Source organism: Zalophus californianus, chromosome 7, assembly GCF_009762305.2.
Source record: "Zalophus californianus isolate mZalCal1 chromosome 7, mZalCal1.pri.v2, whole genome shotgun sequence".
In the NCBI taxonomy this organism is placed as follows: domain Eukaryota; kingdom Metazoa; phylum Chordata; class Mammalia; order Carnivora; family Otariidae; genus Zalophus; species Zalophus californianus.
Window position 1 is genome coordinate 111735518 of NC_045601.1, and position 17453 is coordinate 111752970.

The 17453-nt window shown below is 38.9% G+C and overlaps 1 protein-coding gene across 6 annotated transcripts in view; it reads right to left on the reverse strand.

Annotated features, from left to right (window-relative positions):
- Positions 1 to 17453, reverse strand: part of DNAH8 (dynein axonemal heavy chain 8) — a 417769-nt gene that overhangs the window by 138731 nt on the left and 261585 nt on the right. For 5 of the 6 annotated variants that reach the window (XM_027603620.2, XM_027603615.2, XM_027603616.2 and 2 more), the window contains 3 exons: positions 14402 to 14524; positions 12069 to 12199; positions 7534 to 7687 (listed from right to left, as the gene is read on the reverse strand). In XM_027603620.2, the coding sequence (XP_027459421.2) occupies positions 7534 to 7687; positions 12069 to 12199; positions 14402 to 14524 (408 nt within the window). The remainder of the gene's footprint in view (positions 1 to 7533; positions 7688 to 12068; positions 12200 to 14401; positions 14525 to 17453) is intronic. The other variant, XM_027603617.2, reaches the window with a different exon arrangement.

The window sequence follows — 17453 nt, forward strand, 5'->3', positions numbered from 1 at the left end:
TAGTGGTTTTGATTTGCATTTCTCTGACAATTAATGTTGAGCATTTTTTCATGTGCTTGTTCTGTATATCTGTTTGGAAAAATGTATATTCAGATCCTCTGCCTGGAGGATTATTTCAGGTTTTTTTTTTTTTTGGTATTGAGTTGTAAGAGTTCTTTCTATATTTTGAATATTAACCTCTTATTAGATATTCAACTTGCAAATACCTTCTCCTTTATAGTAGGTTGCCTTTTAATTTTGTTGATGGTTTCCTTCACTGTGCAGAAGCATTTTATTTTGATATAGTCCCATTTGTTTCTTTTTCCATTAGTTTCCCTTGCTTTTGGAGTCAAATCCATAAAAACATTGCTAAGACCAATGTCAGGGAGCTTACCACTTATGTTTTCTTCTAGAAGTTTCATGGTTTCAGGTTTTACCTTCAAGTCTTTAATACATTTTGAGTTAATTTTTGTGCATGGTGTGAAGTGGTGGTACAGTTTCCCCCTTCTGCATGTGGCTGTCTAGTTTTCCCAACACCATTTATTGAAGAGATTGTCCTTTCCCCATTGTATATTCATGGCTCCTTTGTCATAAATTAATTGACCGTATATGCGTGGGCTTGTTTCTGAGCTCTCTATTCTGTTTTTTTGATCTGTGTCTATTTTTATGCCAATACCACATTGTTTTGATTACTATAGCACTGCAGTATAGTTTAAAAATCAGAGCTCATGATATTTCCATCTTTGTTCTTTTTTCTCAAGATTGCTTGGCTATCCAGGGTCTTTCATGGTTCCATATAAATTTTAGAATTCTTTGTTCTGTATCTGTGAAAAATGCCATTGGAATTTTGATAGCTATTGCATTGAATTTGTAGATGGCTTTGGGTAGTATGGACATTTTAACAATATTAATTCTTCTAATCCAAGAGCACAAAATATCTTTCCATGTATTTGTGTCTTCATTTCTTTCAACAATGTTTTATAGTTTTCGGTCTTTCACCTCCTTGATTAAATTTATTCATAGGTATTTTATTCTTTTTTGGATGCAGTTGTAAATGGCATTGTTTTCTTGGTATCTCTTTCAGATAGCTCATTATTAGTGTATAAAAATGCAACCAATTTCTGTATATTATCCTTGTATTCCTGAAACTTTATTGAATTTGTGTATTAGTTCTAACAGTGTTTTGGTGGAATCTTCAGGATTTTCTATATATAACAGCATGTCATGTGTAAATACTGACAGTCTTCCTTTCCAATTAGGATGACTTTATTCTTCAACTTCCCTAGGAAAAAACTTCCTGTTAAGTGTGATATTAGCTGTGGGTTTGTCATATATGGTCTTTATTATTTTGAGGTACATTCCCTCTGTCCATTCCACATTGTTGAGAGTTTTTAATCATAAAGGGATGTTGAATTTTGTCAAGTGCTTTTTTATGCATCTGTTGTGATGATATGATTTTCATCTTTCATTTTGTTAATGTGATGCATTATGTTGATTGTGGATGTTGAACTATCCTCACAACTCTTGAGTAAATCCCACTTGATCATGGTGTATGATCCTTTTTACTGTATTGTTGAATTCAGTTTGCTATTTTATTGAGGATTTTTGCATCTGTGTTCATCAGGGATATTGGCCTGTAATTCTCTTTTCTTGTGGTATCTTTGTCTTGTTTTGGTATCAGGGTAAGTCTGTCCTTGTAGAATGAGTTTGGGAGTGTTCCCTCCTCTTCAATTTTTTAGAAGAGTTTGAGAAAAATAGGTACTAACTCTTCTTTCAGTGTTTGGTAGAATTTTCCTGGGCCTAGAATTTTGGGCCTAGAACTTTGTTGGCAGGTTTTTGATTACTGATTCAACATCTTATTAGTAATTAGTCTATTCGGATTTCCTATTTCTTCATGATTTGGTCTGGGAAGATTAGAAGTTTCTAGAAATGTATCCATTTCTTCTAGGTTACCCAATTTGTTGACATATAATTGTTTGTAGCAGTCTCTTATGATCCCTTGTATTTCTTTGATATCAATTGTAACTTCACCTCTTTCATTTCTGATTTTGAGTCCTTCCTCTTTATTTCCTGTTTAGTCTAGCTAAGGGTTTGTCCATTTGTTCTACCATTTCAAAGAACCAGCTCTTAGTTTCATTGATTTTTTTCTATTGTCTTTTTAGTCTCTATTTATTTCCACTCTGATCTTTATTATTCCCTTATTTCTACTAACTTTGGGCTTTTTGTTTCATTTTCTAGTTCCTGCAGGTGTAAAGTTAAATTCTCTATTTGAGATTTCTCTTGCTTCTTGAGGTAGGCCTATATTGCTATGAACTAACTTCCTTCTAAAAATCACTTTTGCTGCACTGCATGTTTTGGTGTGTCATATATGTTTTCATTTATTCTAGGTATTTTTTTTATTTCTCCTTTGATTTCTTCTATGATCCAGTAATTATTCAGTAACATGTTGTTTAATCTCCACTTATTTGTAGTCTTTGCAGTTTTCTTCTTATAATTGATTCTTAGTGTCATACAATTGTGGTCTAAAAAGATGCTTAATATGACTTCAATCTTCTGGAATTCATTAAGACTTGTTTTGTGGTCAGGGCATCTGGGTGGCTCAGTCGTTAAGCGTCTGCCTTCTGCTCAGGTCATGATCCCAGGGTCCTGGGATCGAGTCCCGCATCGGGCTCCCCACTCTGTGGGGGGCCTGCTTCTCCCTCTCCCACTCCCCCTGCTTGTGTTCCCTCTCTTGCTGTGTCTCTGTCAAAAAAAAAAAAAAAAAAAAAGACTTGTTTTGTGGCCTAACATATGATCTACCCTTGAGAATGTTCCATGTGCACTTGAGAAGAGTGTGTGTTCTGCTGTTTTGGGATGGAATGTTCTATATGTATATCTATTAAATCCACATAGTCTAGCATATCGTTTAAGGCTGATATTTCCTTAATGATCTTCTATCTTGATGATCTATCCATTGATGTAAGTGGGGTGTTAAAGTCCCCTACTATTATTTCATTGCTGTTAACTTCTCCTTCTAGATCTGTTAATATTTGTTTTATATATTTTGGTGCTCCTATGTTTGGTTCGTATACATTTGTAGATGTTGTATCTCCTTTCTGGACTGACTCTTTATCATTATATAGTGCCTTCTTTGTCTTTTGTTACTGTCTTTGTTTTAAAGTGTATTCTGTCTGATCTGAATACAGCTATCCCAGCTTTCTTTTCATTTCCATTTGCATGGGATATCTTTTTCCGTCCCTTCACTGTCAGTCTGTGTTTTTACTTCTCAAGTGGGTCTCTGTAGGCAGCACATCGATAGGTCTTTTTTTTTTTTTTAAATCCATTCAGCCACTCTTTATCTTTGATTAGATCATTTAGTCCACTTAGATTTAAAGTAGTTTTTGATGGGTATGTACTTAGTGCCATTTTGTTAATTGTTTTTTGGCTGCTTTCATAGTTCCCTTCTGTTCCTTTCTTCTTCTCTTTCTCTCATCCCTTCTGGTTTGATTACTTTCTTCAGTGTTATGTTTTGATTCCTTGCTCATTTTCTTTTGAGTGTTTACTATAAGTTTTTGTTGTGTTGTTACTGTGAGGTTCACTTTATCATTTTATATATTTAACTATTTTAATTTGATAGAAACTTAAATTTCCACACACTCCAAAATTCTACAGTTTTACTACCTTCCCCCACGTTTTATGTTTTTGATGTCACATTTTACATCTTTTTATATCCCTTAACTGATTATTATTTTAGTTAATTTTATCACCTTTACCTTTACTACCTTCATAGTAGTTTTAGTAGTTTGGTAAGTGATTAATCCATTCCCTTTACTATATATTTTTATTTTTCTGTGCTTTCTTGCTATTAATTAGTGCCATTTCTTTTCAGCATGAAGAAGTTCCTTTAACATTTCTTGTAAAGCTGGTTTAGTAGAGATGAACTTCCTTAGCTTTTACTAACCTGAGAAACTATCTCTCTTTCAGTTCTGAACAGTAACTTTGCTGGATAGAGTATTCTTGATTGGAAGTATTTTTTCCTTTTAGCACTTTGAATATATTGTGCCACTCACTTCTGGCCTGGAAGGTTTCTGCTGGGAAATCAGCTGATACCTTTATGGAATTTTTCTTTATCTGTAACAATTTTTTTCTCTTGTTGCTCTTAAGATTCTCTCTTTATCTTTAACCTTTGACATTTTAATTATAATGTGTCCTGACGTGAATATCTTTGGATATTCTTTGACATTCATTTTGGAACATCTTTGACGTTCATTTTATTTGGAACTCGGGGCTTCCTGGCCCTGGATGTCTGTTTCCTTCCCCAGGTTAGGCAAATTTTCAGCCATTATTTCTTCAAATAAGTTTTCTTTCCCTTTTTCTCTCTCTTCTCCTTTGGGGCCCCCACAATGCAAATTTTATTCCACTTGATGTTGTCCCATATGTCCCTTAAGTTACCTTCATTAAATTTTTTTTTCTTTTTGCTGCTCTGTCTGATTTTCATTACTTCGTCTTCCAGCTTGCTGATCTGTTTCACTTCTTCCAGTCTGCTGTTGAACACTTCCTGTGTATTTTTTCAGTTCAGTTATTGTAATTCTTCAGCTCTGTGACCTATATTTGGTACTTTCTTATGTTGTCAGTATCTTTATTAAAGTTTTCACTGTGTTCATCCATTCCCTTCATGAGTTCAGTAAGCATCTTTAGGACCATTACTTTGAATTCCTTATCAGGTAGATCACTTATCTCCATATCATCAAGGTCTTTTTCTGAGGTTTTTGTCTTTCATTCGGAACATATTTCTCTGTTTCTTCATTTTGCTTGACTCTATGTTTGTTTCTATGAGGCAAAACTGCTACCTCTCCTAGTCTTGAAGAAGTGGCCTTATGTAGGTGATGGACCTTATTCAACTTTGCCCTAGCTCTTGGTTGTGTCACAAAACTTTCTGATTATCCAAACCACCTGATTTATTATTGATATGCCCCTGTTGCTGAGGGTACACCAAGACCAGTCAGTGTTCCAAGGGGGAGGAATCTCATTTGGTACCTAGTTTTAGGTTGATTGGAATCTAGAACCTCAGGCAACAGTTTTTTAAAAGTATGCAAATACATACAGTCCTGTATGGCCACAATCATAATCCCTGCTGTCCTCCAGACTACGAAGTCTCTCCAGATCACAAAAGTTGGGGCTCCAGACAAATATATAAACTCCTTTCCAGGAGGTCTTGTTGAGCTCTAGCAAGGCCAAGGGGTTGTGGAAGGATGGTGTCTTCCTGCTTACATTCCCTTTGAGTGTCTCCTCAACCTCTAGATGTGTGGGAAACCTAAAGCCTGTCCCTCTGGCAGAAGCTCCAACATAAGTAAATAGGCCTTTTTCACAGGAAGACTGGGGTATGTTTCAGTCTGCTGTCTGTGCAGTGTCCTGGGTGTAGTGGCCTGCCAAGAAATGTCTTTCCAACTGTTACTTCCTGTGGAGCTCAGGAATGCCAGTCCTCTTGGCCACCAGCATGAGGCAATCAAGGGGCATCCCCATGTAGATTGCCCATGACTGCTGGCTTTAACTAGGCAGCTGGAGAGTGTATAAGAGGGGCATACTTGCCAACTTCAGAAAAGCAGCAGGAAAATGTTTTAACTGCATGCTCCCATGGGCTTCAGGACTGCAGCAACTGAGTGCCTTATTTGAGTATGCACCAGCTTTAGACTGGAGTAGAAGAATGTTTCCACCTTTTGCACTTGCCAGCCCCAGCCAAGGAAAGGGAGTGTCACAACCACCCATGCTTGCTGACCTTACCTAGGGAGCAGGTGAATGCCACATTCATGCTCACCTGCCCCAGCCAGGGAGCAGGGGAGTGCCACAACCACCCATGCTCTCCAACTTCAACAAGGTAGTGGGATAGTACTGACTACTCATTTGCCCCTGCTTGTCTTAGTAAGGTGGAAGGAGGGTGCTTTGTCTAAGCTTGCTCACCTGTGCAAGCAGGGTAGGTAGAAAGTGCAAAACTGGCATCCACCAGCAACTCCATCTCTGGGGAGAGTTTCAACTGTCCCCTAACCCCTCCAGTTGATACTTTAAGATTAGCAAATGAATCTTCTTCACATACAATCTAGGCATTTTTCAAAGTGCTGGGGTTTTTTGTTTGTTTGTTTGTTTGTTTGCTTGGCTGGGTCTTGGGATAAGACTATATTGGGAGCCCTTTAGTAGTGAATCTCACTTTCTTATAGCACTTTGGGTCACTGGATGTCAGCCCCATTGGTTTTCTTTCTTTTTTTTGGCCCCATTGGTATTCTAAGCCAGACATTTTGGGGCTTGTCTCTCTGGTATATATTCCAGGGGTTGGGGTGCCTGATGTGAGGCACCAACCCCTCACTCCTTATTTGTGAGAGACCTCCCTATTGCAAGTCACTGTGCTGAGGGTGAGGTTTTTGGCAAGACTGTGTCTCTCCTACCTATCTTGATGTGGTCTTTTTATCCTTTGTTGTGGAGAAGAAGCTTATCTAGTTTTCGGATTTTTTTCAGAGGGAAATAATCCATATATAGATGTAGATTTGGTGCTGCCATGGGAGGAGGTGAATTCAGGATTTTCCTATGCCACCATCGTGCAGAAGTCCTCTCTCCGAGGTAGTTAACTAGCTCATGCAGCAGCAAGCATTGATAGACACCACTGAGCAGGGAAGAGTTAACACAGTGAGCCCGATTTTAAGAAGAGTATGCTTGCAGGGCTAGCACTTGGCCATCATCTGGGAACTTGGTTTTTGAATGTCTCCTCCTTACTAATTGAAAAGGTTGTTCTGGGCCTGGACTGTTTATACAAACATTGTGATATATGGTGAACATCTGTTTTCCTTCCGGGAGTCTGGAGTTTTGACAGTAGTGTCTAGGCGGGGAGGGACAACCAGACCAGCCCCCAGTAAAACTGCTGAATTTGGAATCTCCAACAGGGTTCCCTGAATGGAAACACAGCATATGAGTGACTGCACTTCACCACTGGAGGGGGTGCACATTCTGTATGACCCTTTCGGTGAGAACATAGGAAGCCTGCACATGGATTTCTCCAGATTCCACCTGATGTGTCTTTTTCTATATTGATCTGGCTGTGAATCCTTGCTGCGTTGCTGTCATAAATCTTAGACATGAGTACAACTGGATGTTGAGCCCCATGAGTCCTTCTAATGAAGTACCAAGTATGTGAGTGATCATGGGAGTGCTGACATAGGTGGTGTCAGAAGTGATGACTAAACATCTGCTTAGAGCTGGCAGAACTCTTTCCTTTCTTTTATACTCCTGACTGTTAGATAGATACTGTGATTATTCTAAAATAAATTACAGGATCAAATTGAAAACTGATGAAATAAGTAAGCAATCATATTTAAAATGGAACAAAGCATACAAAAAATCTGGAGGTGGACAGCATTCATTTCTCACAGGTAGTTTTAAAGAAAAATCTACCATGTCTTACATATTAATCATTTCTAAAATGAAAAATGAATGTTAAGTGGCCTCACTTGTGAAGGATTGCTGCTTTTTCTGTTTAAACATAATTTACATTTTTAAAATATGAACTTTTTCTCTACTTTTGAGACCTACCTCCCCTGAAGATAACAGGTTGTTAAGATATTCTAGAAATGCCTCATCCTTTATTTCATTGTCAGTAAAGATGAAGGTGATACCTTTTCCATCAGCACCAGCAACTTTGTACAGACCTTTTAAGTCATCTGTTAGATTATTCACATTATAAGACCTAAAAAGGGTGGTAGGAAATTTAAAATTTAAAAATATAGGTAGTCATAATTTGTCTCAGAAGACAATATAACCCATGGTAATAAGAGCATACTCTGCACCTGCCCCAAGAGATACTAAGTAAGAGTGTCTGCTAAAAACACGGAGGTCAGAGAGAAATAGTTATGTGTTACTGTTCAAAGCAAGTATGTTTTATTTAACGTGAGAAGTGAGAAATGGGAATTCACCAGAAGTGACTCATGAAGAGTAATTAGAAATTCAGAAATGAACTTCTATTCTCAGCAAGCTGACAGTCTTCCACAACAGATTTTGCCCAAGTGAATATACGTATAATATTTAAAACTAATCTGAAACTTGGATGAGTTTGGATTGGTAAGAAAGTCAAGATAAATTATAAATAAAATTAGCAATAAATTATATATAGTGGTAATTTGTGTATCTCGTTAAGTGGCTAAATACAGAGACAGCCTACAGAAGAACATGCATTATGCAATGTGATATAAATAATTGAAATGTTATAATTATGTAGTTACAGCTTTTGACAAGAAGATCTTGGTCTTTGCTTTTCTGTTTACTTTGTTTCCTACTAAATATATATGCTCCTGGAGATGATGTGATGTGCAGAAATAAAGCAGACATTTTCTGAAGTGTTGTGTATAAATCCTCATGAGTAAATTGACAACACAGACATCCTCACTTGACGGAGGTTGTATGGTGCAAGTCATAGGGAGTTGTGTGTAAGCCACAGGCATTAGAACCAGAAGGACCTGTGTTCAAATCCCCATTCTGCAGCTTGGAAATGTTCCTTTACATTCTTCAACTTCTGTTTCCTCCTCTGCAAAATGAAGAAAGTATCTGTTTGTAAAAGCTACAGTGGGCACTAGAGATGACTCGGTTTAAGGGCACTCGAATGAATAAATAGCTGATTTTAATCTAGGAGGACCAGTTATCCCCTTCTGAGTGGCACTACAGTAAAATGTCTTGTAGACTTGGGCAAAAGGAACTCCACTGAAAGGAAAATATACATGCCTTTCAAAATAATTGCCAAGGGGGTCATTCGTTAGAAGGAGAAACTGGTAAGATTTGCTGAGATGTAGTTTGGTTTCTGGAAACCACTCTGGATTTCCTCCTCTTCGCCTTGCCTCTACTTCTCACTCTCTTGCAAGCAAGTCCCCTTCCTCTATGTTGGGAGACCCCAGCATCCTTCCCTTAGCCATCTTTTCTTCTCGCTATGCTCCCTACTCATGCTCCTTGTTACCTGAAATTTGTTCTCTCCACTGAGACTTCTGTGCTGACATCTTCAGGAGCCAGCCACTCCTGAACTCCACACCCATGAGTCTAATGAACTACGGAAACCGTGTGTTCTGCAAACATCTCACTCTCTGCATGTACTGAATTCTCATTTTACCCCCCTTAAAACTGGTCATTTGTTTATTTGTTCAACACGTATTTTTATGGTGTTGGTTAAAAGAACCCACTTGATAGTAATGGTAGATAAGACAAAGATTACGATGGTCCATCCTCAGTTTGCTTACAGACTAGTGAAGGAGACAGAGGAGTGAACAAGCATTTTTTACAGTTCAGTGTAATAAATACCACTAGAGAAACTAGGTGTGTCATTCTAGCCTTTCTTCTTTCCTCTTCTTCACCCCATATCTGATCAGTTGCTAAGTCCTAACAATATACTAGGGACTATAAAGTCCTACTTTAAATTGCCCCCTCTGATTCCTCTCTACTTCCCTTCACCTTCCCTGCTGTTTTAAAATGTTTCCAGGAAGCTTTTTAGTCAGGTATGGTAAGACACACAGACATGGAAAGGACTGTCATGAAGGAAGAAGCCTATACTCACAGATCCCTAGAAACAAGAGGGGATATGCCACACCACATAGGGCTGCATGGGGAAGCTTCAGGGTCAGTCAGGAGGTGGAAGGAGTAACAGCAACCGTGGGCAACAGCATGTACTGTGGTTTCCATGAGAAAGGCAAAGGCAGGCAGGCCAAGCAGATTTAGGATTGGCTTGTTTGAATAATTTCAACGGGCCCCAGGGCATAGATGCTGTCCCTAGTTACTGGTCCTTGGCTCTGGGGTGATTAGAGCAGAGCAATATTGTTTCCTGGTGGAGAAAGCCAGATAGACGTGGTGGTTCAGAGTATAAGCTCTGGAGTAGTTGGTTTACCTATGAAAGGCACACTACTGGAGCAAGCCATTAGCTGTCTCTAAGAACTGGCTTGCCCTGGGAGGGGCAGTCAGCAGGACCCCAGTGCCAGAGCATCAAGAATACAGAAAACAAGAAAATACTGTTAACACTCTGGTAAACTGGAGGACGGTATGTCCCATCTAAGGAGGCATGTTGCTTAGGTCCAGGCACCTGGGAATGTAGGCACAGTGTTGCCAGATCTTCCAACTGTGTCAAGAGAAGTCAGAAATCCGGTTTTTTTGTTTTTTTGTGTGTGAAACCTCCCAATTTTTAAAGGTTGACAACGGATTAATTTAATTAACCTCTAGATATTTGATGCTTCATGTTTTTTTAATTGCTCTTGTAATTTGTACCCTGTTAAATTTTTTATCTATGTAGTGTGTATAAATTGTTAATTTAAAAAGTGACGTAAAATTTATGAGGAACTACAAAAGGCCAAATATTCAAGACAGTCCTGAAGAAGAACAACAAAGTTGTTCAAGATATATTAAAACTACAGTAATTAAGACAGTTGGTAATACTACAAAGATAATTAAATCAGTGGAACAGACTGTAGTCACAGACATCATCAGTTGATTGATGGGGAAGAAATGACACTGTAATGTGTCAGGAAAAACATGACCTTTTCAATAATGGAGTTGGAGTGATTGGATATCTATATTGAAAAATACAATCTTAACTCCTACCTCAGATTTTAGAAGAAAATAAATTCTAGATGGGTTATAATTCTATACGTAAAAAAAGTACATTTTATTTGCAAATGCAAAGGAAATCACAGGAGAATATCTTCATAGGTAAACAAAGGTAAACAAATATTTTTTAACAGAATACAAAGAGCACTAAAATAAAAAAAATTGATAACTTAAGTTGGCTAATTGAACATAATAAAAAAATGTAGCCTAGACATAAAAATAATAATAAACTAAAATAAAAGATCCACCAAGGGGCACATGGCACATGGGTGGCTCAGTTGGTTAAGCATCTGCCTTTGACTCAGGTCATTATCTCAGGGTCCTGGGATCAAGTTCTGAGTGGAGGCTCCCTGCTCAGTGGGGAGTCTGCTTCTCCCTCTCCCTCTGCCCCTCCCCACTACTCATGCGCGCATGCTTGCACATCCCCCCCCCCCCAGTAAATAAATAAATAAATAAAATCTTTAAAAAAAAAAAAGTAAAATCCACCAGGAGTGAAAAGGCAAGCCAACGACTTGGAGAAGATTTATGTAATACACACTCTGACAACAAAATTATATCCAAAACATATATATAAAGAACTCCTAAAAATCAGTAAGAGAAAGAATCACACCCTAACTGAAAAAAAAAAGAAGCAACAAAGGAATAACACAGATATTTCACAAAAGAGACTGTCCAAATGGCCAATAAGAGGTGAAAATGTGCTCAACATTCGTCATGGAAAATGCAAATGGAAGCCACAGAGACATACCACTACCCATCCACCAGAATTGCTAAAGTGAGAAAGACTCACAGTGCCAAAGGTGCACCAGGATGAGGAGCAACTGAGACCCTCATGAAACGCTGGTGGAAGTGTAGGTAGAACCACAGTGGAAAACAATTCTCCAAACAGACTAAAGCTGAATATATGTACACTCCATACCCAGCAGTTCTATCTCCGAAAGTACACTCCGTCATGCGCAAGAATATTCATTACAGCTCTACTTGCCAAAAAATCCCCACAAATATTTATCAACAGCACAACGGGAAACAAATTGTGGTAATATGTGAGAAAGTGGAGGTCTATATAGCAATAAGAATGAACAAACTATGGGTACGTGCAGCATGATGGATGAAACTCCTGAACATAATACAAGCAACAGAAACTGGACACAAAACAGTAGATCCCATAGCATTTGATGGATAGAAAGTTCAAGAATAGGTAAAACTAAGTGGGTTTAGAAGTCAGAATATGGTGAACCTTGGGAGGGTAATGACTGAGACAGGACTTGAGGTGTGATTCCAGGGTGCTGATATTTTATTTCTTCATCTGTAGGCTAACGACCGAGGTGTACTTACTTTGTGACACCCATGATTTGTGCACCTCTCCTTAAATAATTTACACTTAAATAAAAAGCTTAAAAAATATACCAAATTGTTGTATTTTTTAAGTGAACATTTTACTTCAGAGAAATTAATAATAGAAAAATGTATTGCTGTGTTTTATTTCACCTTACCTGGTTAATGTAATCTGGAATATTTGATATCCAGCTATAAAAGAGGCCAATCTCGAAAGACTTTGTTTTCCTGAACCACCGACACCCACCAGCAACGCATTTCCACATGATGTTCGAATTATTCGTGAAATCTGTTTGGAAATAAAATGGTATGTATTTAAAAATAGAATTCAACTCTTCACATTTTCTCGCACTACATGAGTCCAATTTTGAACATATGCTTGTAGACTACATTAGACTTTTTCTTTTAATGGGATATGTCAGAGTTTTTTTAAATTAATGTCTCCTATTGATTTAGTCAACTCAAATTCTTTTCCTTGCCCATCATCAAAGAGAGAACAAATGGGCTTTCCTATCTCCTATTTCAAAGCCATTCTCGTGTGTGTGTGTGTGTGTGTGTGTGTGTGTGTGTGTGTGTAATTTTATTGTTTTTGGACTCAATGCATGATGGAGCTGCTCTTCCCAATCTGCAGAAAGTTTAGGATTGTCTGCTTATTATTCAGTCTAACATACTGAACTAGATAGACACCTAGCTCTACAATGAATACTACCTGTATTGTATCTCTGCCAACGAAAAAATTTTAAGTACCAAAATTCTACTTACAAAGAAGGCAAGAAGGCATCTGTAGAAAAAGACTTAGACTTTAGTCTTGTGTTGCTTTTCTATGGCTGATTTAGTCTTGTGTTGCTTTTCTATGGCTGATTTCCTCAATAAGGATAGGCTGGAATTGTGGTTCACCTCATATGCAGGCCAATTGAAGACATTGCTAAAAAACTGCCTTTTACATTAATGTCACTGATTAAGATGAAAGTCTAGATGGGTCACTAAATTCATTATCACCACTAAAAAGTTTTTTTTTAAATGGAAGTTTTACAGGTGGCAGATAGTAAAAACACTTTGCATTAATTCTATCATTATATTTTGTAACATGTTAATCACTTGGGGGTCCCAGGCCCCCAAGACCTCACCACAGTGAGTACTCAATAATTACTTGTTGAGTAGATGAATGTGAAACAGCCCTAGGACATCTGGAAATTCACCAACTTTGGGGAAGACCAACGTATAATAAACACAGAGCAAGCTGCCTCTTTATCAAACCTCCTGACACTGTGTTCGAACTTCCTTTTCAAACTATACATGACACAAACAAATGGCTCTTTTCTGTAGCCTTTCAGACTTGGATCAAACCATGCTCCTCTGGGTGTTGTCTCTAACTGGTTTCTGTTTTTATACCAGTCCTGTGCATCTACCTTACTCCTTCCTCATCAGTTTGCCCATAATCTGTAAGCCAATCATGAAATTGACCTTTTTAAAAAGCATCAAGTTTTCCTCCATGGGGAAGGGAACAGGATTCCCATTATATCAAAATAAAATTTGAAGAGGGACTATTTCTTCACAGGGTTCTCTAGCTTACTTTCTAGAAAGGAGAAACTCTGATTCGATGTGTCAACAGCTCTGAATACAAAACCCATCAATTCGCCCTTGAAAAGCATTTGCTGTCCCATACATGGATTCAGCTAAGGAGTTTCTTTTTTTTAATTTGATTTTATTATGTTATGTTAGTCACCATATATCATTAGATTTTGTTGTAGTGTTCCATGATTCATAGTTTGCGTATAACACCCAGTGCTCCATGCAATACATGCCTTCCTTAATACCCATCACCAGGCTAACCCATCCCCTCACCCCCCTCCCCTCTAGAACCCTCAGTTTGTTTCTCAGAGCCCACAGTCTCTCATAGTTCATCTCCCCTTCTGATTTCCACTTCCTTTTTCCCTTCCTACTAACAACTTCTTTTCTTTTAACATGTAATATATTATTTGTTTCAGAGGTACAGGTCTGTGATTCATCAGTCTTACACAATTCACAGCACTCACCATAGCACATACCCTCCCCAATGTTAGGATTGTCTGCTTATTATTCAGTCTAACATACTGAACTAGATAGACACCTAGCTCTACAATGAATACTACCTGTATTGTATCTCTGCCAACGAAAAAATTTTAAGTACCAAAATTCTACTTACAAAGTAACTCCAACCTCCCACCCCCCCACCACTCCAGCAACCCTCAGTTTGTTTCCTGAGATTAAGAATTCCTCCTATCAGTGAGATCATATGATACTTGTCTTTCACTGATTAACTTATTTTGATTTGGCTAAGGGGTTTCTGATTAAGCCTTTGTTTTCTGAGACCATGAACTGATCCAACCTATGGACATGCTTCTATACACTATCTGAAACCATAGACTTCTTCTCTCAAAACATCTGTCTGTGAAATTTACCCAGTTTTTACATGATCTATTTATGTCAGCAAAGAGTCAATAGTTAGAACCTTAATAAGATGTGTCATTGCATCTTTAAAAAACACTAGATCAAGAGATGTTCCTCTAATGATTTCATTGAACTGTCTCTGGTAGAACTGGAGTTTTTCAGACAGGAAGTCAAAGGATGGGACCTGTGGGTGCAGAGAGAGAAAAAAATAATAATTTAAGAGCCAAAATCTATGAAAGCAGCAATTGTAAAGGCTCTCAAAAGTAATTCTAATTAAAAAAAAAAAATCTAATGGAGGGGCACTTGGGTGGCTCAGGCGGTTAAGTGCCAAACTCTTGGTTTCAGCTCAGGATGGTGAGATCAAGCCCTGCATCAGGCTCCACACTCAGCACAGAGTCCGCTTAAGATTCTTTCCCCTCCTTGTCCCTCCTCTTCTGCTCCTCCCCCCCTCGTACTCTCTCTCTCTCTCAAATAAATAAATAAATAAACTCTTTTTAAAAAATAGAAATAAAAACCTAATGGAGATACATTCGTTAGATTACTCCTTTCTGCCCGTGGACGCCGCCAAGTAAGCATCGTTCAAGTCTCCCCTCCCACCACCGTCGTGTCTAAGTCACAGTCTCCCAAAGAGCCTGAACAGCTGTGGAAGCTCTTTACCGGAGGTTTGAGCTTTGAAACAACCGATGAGAGTCTGAGGAGCCATTTTGAGGAATGGGGAATGCTTACGGACTGTGGTAATGAGAGATCCAAATACCAAGCGCTCCAGAGGCTTTGGGTTTGTCACATATGCCACTGTGGAGGAGGTGGATGCAGCCATGAACACAAGGCCACAAAAGGTGGATGGAAGAGTTGTGGAACCAAAGAGGGCTGTCTCAAGAGAAGATTCTCAAAGACCTGGTGCTCACTTAACTGTGAAAGAGATTTTTGTTGGTGGCATTAAAGAAGACACTGAAGAACATCATCTAAGAGATTATTTTGAACAGTATGGGAAAATTGAAGTGATCGAGAGCATGACTGACTGAGGCAGTGGCAAAAAGAGAGGTTTTGCTTTTGTAACATTTGATGACCATGACTCTGTAGACGAGATTGTCATTCAAAAATACCACACTGTGAATGGCCACAACTGTGAGGTAAGGAAAGCCCTATCTAAGCAAGAGATGGCTAGTGCTTCATCCAGCCAAAGAGGTCGAAGTGGTTCTGGAAACTTTGGTGATGGTCGTGGAGGTGGTTTTGGTGGGAATGACAACTTTGGTCGTGGAGGGAACTTCAGTGGTCGAGGTGGCTTTGGTGGCAGTCGAGGTGGTGGTGGCTATGTGGCAGTGGGGATGGCTATAATGGATCTGGTAATGATCAACTTTGGAGGTGGCGGAAGCTATAATGATTTTGGCAATTACAACAATCAATCCTCAAATTTTGGACCCATGAAAGGAGGAAATTTTGGAGGCAGAAGCTCTGGCCCCTATGGTGGTGGAGGCCAATACTTTGCCAAACCATGAAACCAAGGTGGCTGTGGTGGTTCCAGCAGCAGCAGCAGCTATGGCAGTGGCAGAAGGTTTTAATTACTGCCAGGAAACAAAGCTCAGCAGGAGAGGAGAGCCAGAGAAGTCACAGGGAAGCTACAGGTTACAACAGATTTGTGAACTCAGCCAAGCACAGTGGTGGCAGGGCCTAGCTGCTACAAAGAAGACATGTTTTAGACAATACTCATGTGTATGGGCAGAAAACTCGAGGACTCTATTTGTGACTAACTGTATAACAGGTTATTTTAGTTTCTGTTCTGTGGAAAGTGTAAAGCATTCCAACAAAGGGTTTTAATGTAGATTTTTTTTTTTTTGCACCCATGCTGTTGATTGCTAAATGTAATAGTCTGATCATGACGCTGAATAAATGTGTCTTTAAAAAAAAAAAAAAACCTAATGGACTTCCAAACATCTGTCATGGATTACTTGACTTTCAGTTATTTCCGTTTTCAGAGGCCTGAAACTTAACTGCATTAGCTGGTTGCCAGTATGAAATCATTCCCTGACCTTTCCCTTCAAAACCCCAGAGCCAATTCCCACCCATGGGAACTATGATTGGAATATAACAAATATTTCCGTTTGTATTTGCTTTTTAATATTGCTTATGGATCTTAAAAAATACACAGAAGTTTTACATCGTTGATACAGTCAAATGGTTTTGAAGTAAATATTCATGTATTTTTTTTGCACAATTTTGTCTCCCCATTCAATTCTTCGACCTACATGTACTTAAGAATTACTTTGTTTGTGACCCTACTTAAAAAATCTTTTTGGGGGTGCCTTAGTGGAGCAGTCAGTTGGGCATTGACTCTTGCTTTTGGCTCACGTCATGATCTCAGGGTTGTGAGATTAAGCCCCACATAGCTCTGCACTCAGAACAGGGTCTGCTTGGGATTCTCTCCTGTTCTCCCTCTGCTCCTCCCCCAGGCTCTTTCTCTCTCTCTCTCTCTCTCTCTCAAATAAATAAATAAATCTTGAAAAAAAAATCCTTTTGGCAGGGCACCTGGGTAGTTCAGTCGGCTGGGCATCCGACTCTTGGTTTCGGCTCAGGTCATGATCTCAGGGTGGTAGGAGATGTTGGGCTCCATGCTGAGCGTGGAGATTTCGGGTGGCTCAGTCGGTTAAGCATCTGCCTTTGGCTCAGGTCGTGATCCCAGGGTCCTTGGATGGAGCCCCACATCAGGCTTCCTGCTCAGTGGGGAGCCTGCTTCTCCCTCTCCCCCCTGCTCGTGCTCTCTCTTGCTATCTCTCTCTCTCTCTCAGATAAATAAATAAAATCTTAAAAAAAAAAAAAAGATTCTCTCTCTCTCCCTCTCCCTCTACCCCTCCCCCCGACCCACGCAAGCATGCATGTGTGCACGCACGTGCTCTCTCTCTCTCTCTCTAAAAGAAAAAAAAATCCTTTTGGAGTCCTGTTTCAAACTTCATGAAACCTATACATTAATTTAGGGAGAATGATGTGTTGCCATTTAATCAAGTAAAGTTTTATCATGTTTATCCCTAGATGTTTTACATACTTGTTGCTGTTGAATGAAGTACCTTCCTGTTATAGTTTCTATCTCATGATTGTTACCAAGAGTTGGCAAACTTTTT